Below are 13,533 nucleotides of genomic sequence, written 5' to 3' on the forward strand. Positions count from 1 at the left end.
AAGATTAAATATTTCTTTGACTGTTAAAATCAGCTCAAAGGCTTATATTTACAAAGCATGTAATTGCTACTGTTGTGCAATTTCACCAGAGGGACTCAGTACATTCCCAGCAAAGCAAGTATGACATAGCCCCTTGTAAAAGAACTCTCCTGCATGTTCTCATTCTAACTCAAAAGTTAGCTTTTATTTCTCCCTGTAAAAAAGTTCATCACTTCATATAACCTAGTGCCTTGAGGCTGACAGGAGAGGTAAAATTCCTCACTCTAGATGACAGGAAGAGAAGCTAACTAAAAGACTTTAGAAAAACACATTTCCAACAGTAAGTTCAGGTAAACCGTTAAATAAAATGTGTTAATTTTAACTTACTAGATGCCTGGAAAGAATCTTAAGCTGCATCTATTAGGAGTGGCATCAGTGTAGCGAATCTCCTAAATGGACCAGGTGGCCTATAAATGCCCCCTCAAGACAGACTTTTTTGTGATTTTGCAATGGAGAGGAGCAAGGATCACATTAAGCAATTTCTAGAAGTTCAAGAGTACCTGAAAAGCCTCTAATCTATGTTCTAGTTTATCTTGTTCTTCTCTTCAAGTAAGGAATGTCAATTAAAATATCTTAAGTCATTTCAACAACAATTTTAAACCTTCACAATAGTCAGCCTCAGGCAGTCCACTTGAAAACAACATTTCACTTTCTATGTTGTGCTTTGCTCTCACAGATTAAACTACTTTTCAGACTATGTTCCCATTTCAGCATGTATCTTATTTACTCATTAATCACTAGTTGAAGGTGCTTTATTAACAGTCACATGTCCAGTAGTTTCACAATAGGGAAACAGAACAGCCTCTTTATTCAATCTGACAAGAAAATTTGGGGGCTACATAGGAGTAACTGCCATACATTATTCCAAGCATGCAAAAAGGCTCACAGAAATTGTTCCTGCCTCACCACATACAGTAACAGCCCCCTCTGCAAGTCCCCAGGGCTGTGTCTGGGGAGAAGCATCCGATGGGAATCACCAGTAGGTCACTTACATGGACCAGGATTGTGACACAAGCGCTGCCCAGTAACTTCTCCCCAGGATGGTGAAAAAAAATAATTCTGGTGTTAATTTATCTACCTGGAATGACTAAAACAGTATTAGTTTGCTGGAATTTGAACATCCAGTTGCCAGGCAGCAGACAGTGGAAGCTATGTCCAGATACCTAAAAATATAATGATGAAAGGTTGCTATTGCTACAAGGCTGGCAAAGAGTCTCCAGAATAAAAAATATGCAAAAGTGAGACATTACTTCCTTTTATTTTCTTTCCCCTTTCCTAGCCTTTATCTTCCTTCAGAAATATACCAAGATGCAAAAAATATTCCTCAGTTTTAAAGGGTGTTACTGCTCATAAACACAGATTCATTTTAAGTGTATCTTGCCTAAAAGAGAAGAAATTACTTGGGCTAACAGCATTTTCTCCTTGTCTGAAAGGGAAAATTTCTAGAAAAACTTGAAGGAGAAAACAACCTTTTTTCTTCCCTGCTCCTTTCCTCTACAAAAAACACAGTAAAAAGAATAACCTACTGCAACAATAGTAAAAGATTCACTCTTTCTCCACCACCTCCTCTAAAAACACAAAACGTGTCTGTCTTCCTGTTTGCTTTCCTTGTACAGTCAGAGATACTGATGCAATCTCTCTTCTCTGAGAAAGGAAACGCCCCTATCTCAGTCTGCATCTTTATCCTTCTCAGCAGCTTGACTAAGCAGATTAAAAGACATGTGCACACCAAGGCAGCATAAAATAAACATAGAATAACAAAAAACAGTGACTGCCAGTGCGATGGGAAAGAGAAGCAGAGTCTGCTGCAACTGCTTAGGAATTAAAACAGGCTGGAAGAAAGCAAACAGGTATATTGGAGGTAGGGAACTTCCAGCACCATTCCCAACCTGCCATCTGTCTCCTTGGGCTCTGTGGGAAGACTGAGATATGACAGATCCTCCATAGCACTCTGTCACTCCCTCCTTTCATTCTTTCCCCACCCCCAAAAAAAAGAACAACTGCTGGTTTCTTCCATCACACCTACTGACAAGGTGAATCTGAAACATGGCAACTGTCAGCCCTTGACAAAGTGTAACAAATCAAAGCAGGAACCCACTATTCGTGTTTGGGGATCACAGGAAACTATTCAACCAAATAAAATATTCTACAAACAAAAGCAAACAAGAAAGAAAAAGAACAGTGGTGCGACCATGCTGAGAAAGTGCATTTTTAAATGAGGAAGACTCAATATTAATTTTTTTCATAAGTAATATTTCAAAGCTGAATTTGTATAAACTAATATTGTCATCTGTTACTACACAGAATTTGGCAAGCAGTTAAAAAAAACCACAGCTTTTCTTGACACTTCTTTTTCTAACCAGCCCCCCACTTGGAGAAATTCAATTTTGCCTGCAAAATAATCAGTTATGCAGATACTGCACAAAAAAGACAAAAAATACTTTGTTGCTCATCTCAACACAAAAGGAGAATAAGCACTGAAAAAAAAACAACAACAAAAAAGATTACATAATGAAAAAAACACAAAAGAAAAAGTGCTGCATTATGATGAGGAATTATTTTTAAAAAAGACGAAATAACACAACAGAATTTATGTCCTCTGGAATGTTTCCTCCAGAGTAGATGTGGAGACCCAGCACTTCACATCAACAGGGAAACAGATGAGTAGCAATAGCTCCTGTTAGCACACACCGAGAAACAGCGGAAAAGAACTGACCAGTGAATAGGTTGTATCATAAACCATTGTACCATATGAACAAAACCCATCATTTGTCACATACAACTGTTAAATCTCACTAATTTCTTCCAACAAGGTGGTCTAGGAAAACCAGGATGGTTCCCTATAGCCTGAAAACCTAAACACAGTTTCCAGTTACAAGCCACAGCTACCCCTTCAAAAAGGATCACCAGTTTGTATATCAGGTTTAGCACACTGAAGATTTAGGAGGTGCTGAAAGAATACTCACAGGTGTGCTGAAGGAACAACTTAAATATCACAGGACAAGTTTGAAAACACAGTTTATCTATGATTATTGCCTAAAAAACTTAACTGACCTGTAAAACACAGGCATGGTAAGGACTTCAGTTTCATAAAGGTTATTTTTAGTTTTGTAATTGAGAAGTACTTTGTAAGCAGCCTCAGCCAATACTTTGAATGGCACTTGGGTGGAAAAAAACAAAACAAATTAAGAACAGGTACAGCACTTGGCACATCAACTGCATATGCTGCTACACTGAGCTCCCAACAACACAACTCCTCAGTGATACAACCACCCTTCCCTTTTCTGCAATATGCCCAGCCTAACCTATAAACACTTTATACCAGGGTTTGCAGTAGTGTGCTTCCAGCAGCATCTGTAATAGTCATCTTTGTTAATCTGCTGGAGAATCAGAATCCACAACACAATTTTTACATATGAAACGGTCAGTACTGAGTACACATTATTAAGTTTACAGGAACCCAGTACACTGGCTTTCCAAGTAATTTTATAACAAGACAACTGCTCTGCAAACTACCCTCACATGCACTCTAAGCAATAGAAATGTTTTACACAGCAATAGAAAATGAGGACCAAGAACATCTGCCAACCTAGTGAGGGTAACTTCAAGGCTTTAGTAAGCCTCACAGTATGTAATGAGTTCTCAGAATCTTTACTCCTGGAAAACTGAAAATCTCAGCTTGCTTTGGAAACTATGCAGTAGTTTTAGAAATACTCAACACCAACCAGTTCTATCAAAAAATGAAGCAGTCCTGCTCTCTCACCCCACACATGAGTTCATTCCTGTCCTTGTGGGTCCCTCCCTTCCTGCAGGTGTGAGCCCTGGAGTGAAACACAGTTAGGAGCTCCACTTAGGCATTCAGTTGAATCCACCTGCATTTGTCCCCCAATCCAGTTTATCTGGAGCTAGGCAACTGTTCACCTCAGCACAAAGAGATGACGTGGGTATAAACCACATCTGTTTCAGCAGCTGTAGTGTCATAAAAATGCAATGACAGCTTATATTTCCAGATAGAGAAAAACTTGAGAGCTTCTCCCCATTCATCTTAAAGGCAAATAGCATTTGGTAGACAATTAGTTCTTTCCCTTCTCAATTTTACTGAGCCATGACTCCACATATTTCAGCACAAGGCTTCACATACTTGGAATCACACTGGTTCCAAGTGCTTCAGCAGTGCAAACAATGCTAACTGAGGTGAAGAGCCTGGTCCTGTACCCAAAGCAGGCTACAGGGTATTTGCTCTCAGCTTCACTGAGAATTTGATTCAAACAGAAGAAAACTGAATTGAAAAATGCCCAGGGTACATAAGCATACCAAACCCCGTCTTTGTACCCAGCACGTAGCACATGTCAATCCACATTTACCTTGCATCAACACTTCAGAACAACTGTGTAAATATCCAATACTGTAGCTCCCTGCCAATGCAAACTTGCATACAAATGTAATCTAAAGTTTTGAGAGTTTCTGTAGTAATTTTAAAAGTCATACCAGTGTGTGCAGCTCATTTTCCCAGACACCAGTTACCTACATACACTGGTTGTGAGCATAACATTGTCTTCAAACCAAGAGATTCGTTCCACTAACTCAATAGTCAAGGCCTATACTTCAGGATCCTGATGCAGAACAGACATGTGAAGCATCAGCACCCTCTCAGCAATGTGGAAATCATGTGTGATAACTCTCATTTACTGTATAAAATAGACAACAAGGAGAAAGCTGCATAGCGAGGCATTTTCACTTACGTGGTTTATATAGAGACTCTTGCGTTTTTCTCTCACTGCAAAAACACAAAATATGATAGAAATATTACATGACTATTTTTCCCGATTAAGCTTCTTATACACCATTTATAATAAAAAGAACAGGAGACTATCTATGTGCAACATTATAATTGCTTTTGCACTAACCAAGTATATTTATATAGCAAACACAGAAGGAACATATATCTGTATGCATAAAAGCATTTATGCTCACTAGTGTGGTGATGGGTTAAAATTCTCATCCATTAGGGTAATTCACCAGGTGCTGGTCCACATAGGCAAGCTAATATGCAGTAAGCTGCAGTCCAAAGTAGCAGTGGCTTGGCCATTCTTCCCCAGCTCTCTGTGTGGGTACTCCTGAGCCACCAGCGCCTTCATGCAAGGTACCTTGCTGCAAAGTGGCCTACATCACTTTACAGGTATGAAAGCACCTAAACAGTTACACCATGGAGTTAGCAAATTCTCATCACAGCTTACTGTGCACTAACTCCCACAGAGGAGCCTTGAAACCGTATGGATTACATCACTGTCTGCTATAATGATCAGGCACAAGCCTGAAACTATTACTCATGTTGGATGTAACAATGAATATATATTTTGTTGGTGAGTATGAACCAGTCACCACAAGCAATGGTTGCAAAGTCAAAGCCACAATTAGCAAAACAGTCAGAAAGTAAATAGCAACAAAAAGGGAGATAGATGTATAAAGTCTTAACTGTCAGGCAAATGCTTATTACAGCTGATTAAATATACTCTATTTCATTTTTTTACAGCACTTCCCCAATTAACTCACCCCATAGAGAGCCTGCGGAGCTCTGTTCCACTGAAAATACCACAGCATTTAGGATACAACTCTGGAGGCAACTAACACATAAATCAAACTGCAGGATTAAAATAATAATGGTTTCATGCTGTAGGTGATTAAATGCACTTTGGTGCATCATGATTTGAAAGCTATGCAACCCAATGCACTTAGCAAAATAAGAGAGTTCACAATGGTGGGATAGCCTGTCCATTCCCTGTTGGATGAGAAGCCATTATTTGTGATTTATTATAAGCAAGCAATCTCACATAAACAAGGCTGTATGTGTGAATACTGTGAAATAATTGTGTTTAATGCAGACATAAAATGAAAATAAAAAAATAAGAAAAAACTTTGAAAAATCCTTACATAATTTTCCTCCCAGGGAGCAGAAAGGAGAATCACACATGACAGATGTTAGCCATGTCACTTAGAATATGCTCAGATCCACAATTATGGACATTGCATAAGAAACAGAATTAAACAGGAACGGCTGAAAAATTCTGATGATCTAGTATATCATTACACTGCTTGAAATTCTGCTAAAACACTGCACTACACTTAAGTTCCACACACTGCATTTATCATCAGCAAAACACATAAGACATCTACAAGGGAACAACAAAATGACAGTAGATACTTCTAAGAGCAGCCTAAGTATTTGTCTAGTATCACATATTACACTGTACAGGCAGTAAACCATTCTGATAAGTACTATATTAGGTTTGCATACAGTTTAACTCAAAGTTAGCACCTATTAACTGTGAAATTTTGAACAAAGTATGTAACAGTTTTAATCACAAATAATTATACCATGTTCAAAGTTCTTCAAATCCTACAGAAACAGCCTGCCCATATACTCCAAATTCCATTTTATGGACCTTTATTTCCCTTAGTTTTTTTTCATTTGTATACTTTATTCAATTCCTCATGAAGGTACAATCCTCTACTATCCAAAGCAAGAACATTGCTCACAGTTCAATCCCACTTGCTATTTCCAGCCTCCAGAAGAATATGTTAATGTATTTACACACACCCCTCCCTTTTGCCTGCTCAAGCACTTCTTGTGCACATCTTTGAATGCAGCATGCTGACCTCCTTTCCTTATCTCCCCATATAACAGAAATTCAGTCAGCATGGACTCTCAGGTGAGGCACTACAGGAAGGCAGCTGCTTCTTACTGTGCTTCTGGCTCACTCTGCCATGGAGGAAGGCTCAGCTCTCTGCAGAACACATGCCAGTGGGGAGCTGGGCAGAGCAGAAACACATTCTGTCCCAATCATTCTCTTTTGTAATCACAACCCCCACTTTAAACAAGGGAAAGCCAATTACTGCACAAGGCAAAGAGGTAATTCCATCACTTGCCTTCAGTCAGTTTAAAAATGCTTTTCTGCTCACACAACTTATGGTCTGCAGCAGGCCAGACCATACTGTTAGAATTAACCAGCATTTTTCAGCATAAACTCCTAACTGCAACTCCAGGATTCTGGATTTCAGGCATGGGATTTTGATGACGTGAAACCAAACAGATTTGGAGTCAGTTTAAACAATTAAACTCCTACTCTTTTTTTAAACAATATAAAACTTCAAAGTTGTAATGGAACTCTTCAAGTGGAGCCTGAGGTGTTGCCAAATTGTCTCAGTTTTCCTCATTCTACAGTCGATGACCTATTCCTATTGCTGCAGGCACTTTCAACTGTTACTGCTGAGCTTTTGCAAGAGGAGGAAAGAATCCTGAAATTAAAAGGGAGTGACGAAATACACACAGAGGCACCTGTGGGTATATGTATGCATACATGTATTTTTCACTGAGCTGTAATAAAAACTTTCACTGGGACATTTCTAAAGACTTATTTTAATGTCAATCATACCAGGATCAAAAAAAAAAAACCTTGAGGATTACAAGGATGAGAACATCTCTTGCATTTTGGCAGCTGGAATTATCAACCACGGTTGGAAACTCATCTATTTTTGTTTTAATTGAAAAGACTGGTCCCAGCTAACATTAAAGACAAAAAGCAGCTTACTCCACTTCTATCTGCCTATATAAATACAATTTGAAAATCTTTTTTGTCTGAAGCTCATTGTTGCACTGACACTGCAAAATTAAGCCACTACATTGAATGTGCAAAGCCCAGTCTAAGTTAAGAGAGGAGTACAGCTGGAACCCAGTGACAGGAAACACCATTACCAGCACCCTGGAGGAGCAAACATTACCTTCTTGCTACCATAAAGGAAAGGCAGTCACATTGTTCGAGTGCTGTTTGGAAACCCTGTGTTAATCACAGCCACACACTAAATAGCGCATGGGTTTCCAGTCACCCACAGCTCACTGGCCATGCTCAGCAAACAAGGGAGAACTTGCATAAAGCACTCACAGAAGTTAAAAACAATAAGCAATATCCTGTACCAGCTCCCTAAATAGGAAGAATTCCACACATAACAATTCAGCACCTTGAAAATTCCCAAAACAGATGGAAACATTTAGAAAAAATCCTCTAGCTAGGAATCAAATTAATATTTATTGTGACTAACTTTTCTACAGATTAATTGAATGCACAGGTAATTAAGGATTCATTCAGACTACTAACTAAGAGAAGCAGGATAATTTACATGCTTAGCATGGCATCCAGGCTTCACAGAACAAAGACAATTGTAATAATCCGAGATGCCACATCCTGTCCCATTTTATTTGCTGCTCTTCGCTCAAATGTTGATCACAAGCAGGTCAAGCACAGCTCCTAAGCCAAGAAAATGGTATAAGGCTACCAGTGAGGCTAAAAGAGCATGGGGCTACTAGAAAGCAGAACATGCAACTGTTTGAAGGTAACACTGCCAAGTCACTCTAGCACCTAATGATGGACTTGGCCATTTCCCAGTGTTAAACCATGAGATGTATGCTCATAGTCAGAGCCAGATCCTGGATGAAACCCTGAATCCTGATGCCAGTCAACTCTGTGTATCGTATAATCTGCATTTTAAAGGTCCACAGGTCTTATCTAGAGAAATATTCTCACTTACAGTCAACAGGAAGGTTTACCAGCCCAATACTATGCAAGTAATGGAACAGTTATTTGCCCAAGTTAGGTGTTTTCAACACAGCCAGCTTAGGTCTCCTCCTCTACATCACCTGAAGAAGTCTTGGGGGTCCCCTAGATTCCAGCAACCTGATTTGTCAGATTACAACCCTACATACCCTAAAAATTCCCTCTATTTTCCTCTAAACAAGCACTTTATTGCATTTTGGTTAGGCAACATCCTTGAACAGTGTGGTAACCCCTACAGCTCGCTTGGTCCAACAAGGGGTCCAAAGTACAGCCAAGCAAAATGCTTAGTACTGGGAGCTATTCCACAAGAACATGATGGTTCTTGGCAATACATCAGTAGATAAATGTTTGCAGAATCTTTTTATTTTTATACAAACAAAATAGCCTTTGTATTTTTTCCAATGTATCAAAGGGCAGTTGAACAGATCTTACACTCCCATTGATAACACTTCCATAAGGTTGCACTAAATTCATTGTTCTTACTCAAAAATATGTTCTTCATGTTACTTAAACTAGAACAAAGCTTCATAGACCAGCTCTAGCATGGTTAAGCATTTATAAAATGCTTAAAATTAACTCTATATTAACCACTCTTATAATAAGTAAGTATAATCATCCGGTCTGGTCAAAATTTTAGTTGTTGAAGTTGGGTCTATTTTGTCCTTTCTTTCAACAAGCTGTAACAAGAAACAAGTAGTATCCATATGGGATTAGACAGTTTCAAAACACAGCAAATTCACTATAAAATAGACATCAGTCCTCCTAATACTATGGAAATATTATCATTTTCCAGACTACCAAACCAAATCAGTATGGTAAATGGCATCCAAACCCATATAATGAGGCATTGACAGAACCAGGGTTGAATTCAGAAGGACAATCTCAAGGTCAAAGGAGGTACTCACATAATCAACTCTTCAATTAGGGCCTAAATGTATATCCTCTTTGTTCTCATGCTCAAAAACTAGCAAAAAATATACAGTAAGTGAAAACTACATTATTTTTCAAGTGATGTGTTTGACACTGCAATTTACTATGTAAATCAAAAGCAGCATTTACAGGCAGCAGAAAGGAGGACAAAGAACTCATACTGAACAGTCAGAATTACAATGCAGGACCTCCTTTGAAAGTCCTGCTAGAAAAGAATGTATTTTGTATGCATTATTCATTTATTTCTAAATCAACATGTCATACATGTCCAACAGGGAACAAAAGAGCCAGAGTAAACGGCTTCTATTCCACTAACTCTATCAGGAGGCTTGTTTAACCAATGTTAATTTTAGAGATCATTATGTCTACATATTAAAAAAAAAACAACTAAACTCCAGACAAACATAATTATATAAAATCCATAACGAGAGGAGAAGAAGAGGGAATGTTTGGGTAGGATGGGAGTTATTTTGTTAAGAAAATCCAGTGCTGAACTCATGTACAGTATCAGAGAAACCCTGGAACATCTTCTTAGCTAATATAAACTGGCATTTTCTAAAATAATACTTTCTACATATTTTCCAGAAACCTAATGTTCAGAGTATAAAAAAAATAAAGAAGAAACAGTTACACGAAACTTTCAGATTTAGAGAAAATATTTTTAAAATATAATAATATTAAGCTTCATCTATATTTGTCCTACTGGTCTGACAAGACAACTAAAGTTGTGACTCCTTAAAACTCTAACATGATGCCTCTAAATGCCTCTTTTTGGGAGAGAGGGGGTAATTCATATTAAAGGACTACCACATGCATTCTAACAAAGGGTTTAGACATAACTACTGTAATAAATTCAGTAACCTACCATCTGTTTGTGATTTACTGAGAAATATTGTACTGGCCCGTGGATGATCTGATGGGTTGAATTCCATGTTCAAATCTGGAAAAAAAGAACAGCACAGAAACCATTTATGATTATTCAATGGCAGACAGAGATTTTCTCATTCTTTTTAATAACACCAAGTTTACATACTTAAGCAGCTACTGTAAAACAGAATCCATCTTGAGGCCCACTTTTTTATCCTTCTTTGCACAAGTGGTTCTTTTTGGCAAGCAAATCATTAGCAGCAACAGAGTTTTGGGATTAAACTTCAGTTCTAAGGGCTGCTTTTGGATTAAAACAGATAAAGAAGCTTGAGAAGCTGATACACAAGAAGTCAGGAATTTCCCATTTACTATCACTTTCTTCCCACCATGCCCCAAAGCCAGAGCTTGGCACAGGAACACAGCTTGTTAAATGTAATTATTGAAGAATTAAGCATTACAAACAAATGCACAACTCTCTACAGATAGACAGGTTTCCAAGATTAGACATGATTAAAAGTAGTTTTTGCAATTGAATGTAAACAAGTAAAATCCAGACCAGAGTGTTTTATATGGTTAAGATTAGAAAAACATGGCACTTTCACAGTTTAACACTCTTTGCTGTAACAACCTTAAAAAACAAAAAAACCCCACAAATGGAAAGAAAAAAACAAAAAAACCCCCAAAAATCCCCCAAAACCCAAACCAGTCCAAAAAGATATTTACCAGTTACAAATTCAAATCTATCATACATTATACAAACTTATATGAATGATTTTCCTTATCATGGTTAAAATCCATTGAATTTATTTGTTCCCAAATTCCATTCCACTACCAATCTGCTAAAGCTAACAGGTCTGGATCCACTGGAAAACACGCTATTAAAATAGTACAGAATTTTTTAGCATTTCCTTGCTCTCCCAGTGTGGTTTCCTCAACCTTAGCTCTCTTACATTCTCTCTATCTCCAAATGCACATTCTCACGCATTTTAAGCAGGCATTTATGTGAAACTACATAGGAGCACTGACACTTTTATCTTCTGTGGTTATCCCAGTTTCTACAATTCTCTCATTTCCCTTTTACATCCTTGTGAAAGCTCAATAAAACTGGAAATTAAGTTCCAGATCTTAGGAAAACAAAGTCTTTTTGCCCCAGAGACAAATTCTTCTGCCTACAGTTTCTCCTGTTCCTTCAGCATCCATGCCCATACTCTGCTCTCCTTGCCCTTTATTTAATAATTTACTAGGTCTTTCACTTCCCTGCATTTTTCTCCTCACCACACACCTTTTTAATAATGTACTTTTTGTTTGTATTTTTCCCTTTTATGCTCTCTTGGTTTCCTTTTCACCTCTCTGCATTCTGTAGCCCATGAGATGAGCAGCCTGACATGCTGCTGGAAACCTGGGCACAACTTCATCTTTTTGCTACAAGAAAGAACTGAGAAACTCAGAAGAGTAACTTCTCAGTTGCAAATGGTCTTCTTATTAGTATTATCATTAACAACAATGCTACAAAAGAAAGAAAATCTAGGGATTTCAAGGGAAGACTATCTCGATTGTCCCAAAAAACACAGACAAGTTTGGAAAAGATCCTAAGAATGCCATCTTATGCTAGAAGTTCTGACTTCAAAGGACTGAACTAGAATGTTTTCATGTTACTCTATGCATCTTATTTAGACATATAGAAGAAAAAAATAACCACCCATTGAGATAGACAATGCTGGTATAGATTGCTTTCCATTTCAGGATGGTTTTTCTGTTAAGCTAAATTCAAGATGATTTTCCTTATGTGAATAGTAATCAGCACTTAAAAATGCAAAATTATCTTTTATCAACCTCTCCCTCTTTTATCAGCACAATACATCACCAGAAAATGAAAGGAAAAAAAAAAAAGCCTTTAAAACACTACAGATTTTTTAAATGCAAATATTTCAAAGTACAGCAGTGCAAATTCAGTCAATAAAATAGGATTAGGAACACAACACTGAATCCAGCTTGCAAATAACAGAAAACCAGAAAAGCACTTCTTTCCTTTGAGCCTAGAAAATTATCTGTTTGAGAAATAATAACAACCTGGTACAGGCTCACAGTTTGTTTGCAGAGCTGAAAAGAAAGGAAAACCAATTGCCACATCTTACAATCAAGTCACATTACCCAAAGATGCCTGCGTTACAAGGTGCTATTTTGCAGAAGCAGTAAACCAAAGAAGGACTTAAAAGTCTGTCTGAAAAAAGCATGAATTACCAAGAAGCACTGGTTCTCAGATAAACTGTTATTCTAAGGGCAGCAAAACCCATCTCAGCAGCTGCAGACGACAGTCCAGGGATTTTTAATTATCTTGGCAGAGCCAACAGTCCAAGCCAGGGAGCAACCGTGGCTCCTTCCCACCACTGAACCCTATAGGGTAGCACACATCCTCCTCTCTCTGTGCCTTCTCTCACATCCTCCCCAGCAACAGCCATGACCAAACACATCCATCTGTCCTTCTCAAACTGCCTGCACAAAACTCAGAGAAGGAGAACATGGGTATGGGAAGAGGTAAAGCCTGACTTACCCAGCACAGCGTGGCCAGAAGGGGACAGGGGCCTGCTGAGAGGGGTTGGCTCCCCATGCCCCTCTGATGAACAGCACAGCTCTTGCAGGCAGAAGCAAACACTGCCTGGTGTGCATCTGCAAGCCAGTCCCTTCCAGCTCCTCCAAGGAAAAGGGTCAGGCAAATCCAAGCATCCCACAGGACACCTGTGGCACCACATCACTCCAGACCAGCACTGTTGGCACACTGGAGTATTAGAATGGATGATTCACAACATGTAAGATCTCAGTCCCTGGTGGTTCTCAGATGTCTTAATTGATTGTACAATTTTAAAACAAATGTCTTTTTGAACATGGTAACAAATCCGGACAGATCTGTCACTACAAAACACATTACAGAAGAAAGAGATCAAATGATACAAATATCTAAAGTTAGTAACTCATCACCAAAGGGCATTATCATTAAAAGGTTAACTCCATCCTAAAGAAAATAGTATATTCACACTGCTTTTGTGTTATTACTAGTTCTTTCTAGTATTTGAAAAGTACCATGAAAATC

At 38.3% G+C, this 13,533-nt stretch overlaps 1 protein-coding gene across 6 annotated transcripts in view; it reads right to left on the bottom strand.

Annotated features, from left to right (window-relative positions):
* The window catches only part of CCNY (cyclin Y), a 118,131-nt gene that overhangs the window by 35,999 nt on the left and 68,599 nt on the right, over window positions 1-13,533 (bottom strand). Inside the window, exons 2-4 of one of the 6 annotated variants that reach the window (XM_033056339.1) lie at window positions 10,444-10,518; window positions 5,971-5,979; window positions 4,782-4,816 (exon numbers count right to left, since the gene is read on the bottom strand). In XM_033056339.1, the coding sequence (XP_032912230.1) occupies window positions 4,782-4,816; window positions 5,971-5,979; window positions 10,444-10,518 (119 nt within the window). Of the gene's footprint in view, window positions 1-4,781; window positions 4,817-5,970; window positions 6,042-10,439; window positions 10,520-13,533 lie in introns of those variants that run through there. The other 5 variants (XM_033056330.1, XM_033056365.1, XM_033056358.1 and 2 more) reach the window with 5 other exon arrangements.

Source organism: Catharus ustulatus, chromosome 1, assembly GCF_009819885.2.
Source record: "Catharus ustulatus isolate bCatUst1 chromosome 1, bCatUst1.pri.v2, whole genome shotgun sequence".
NCBI classification, from domain to species: Eukaryota; Metazoa; Chordata; class Aves; order Passeriformes; family Turdidae; genus Catharus; species Catharus ustulatus.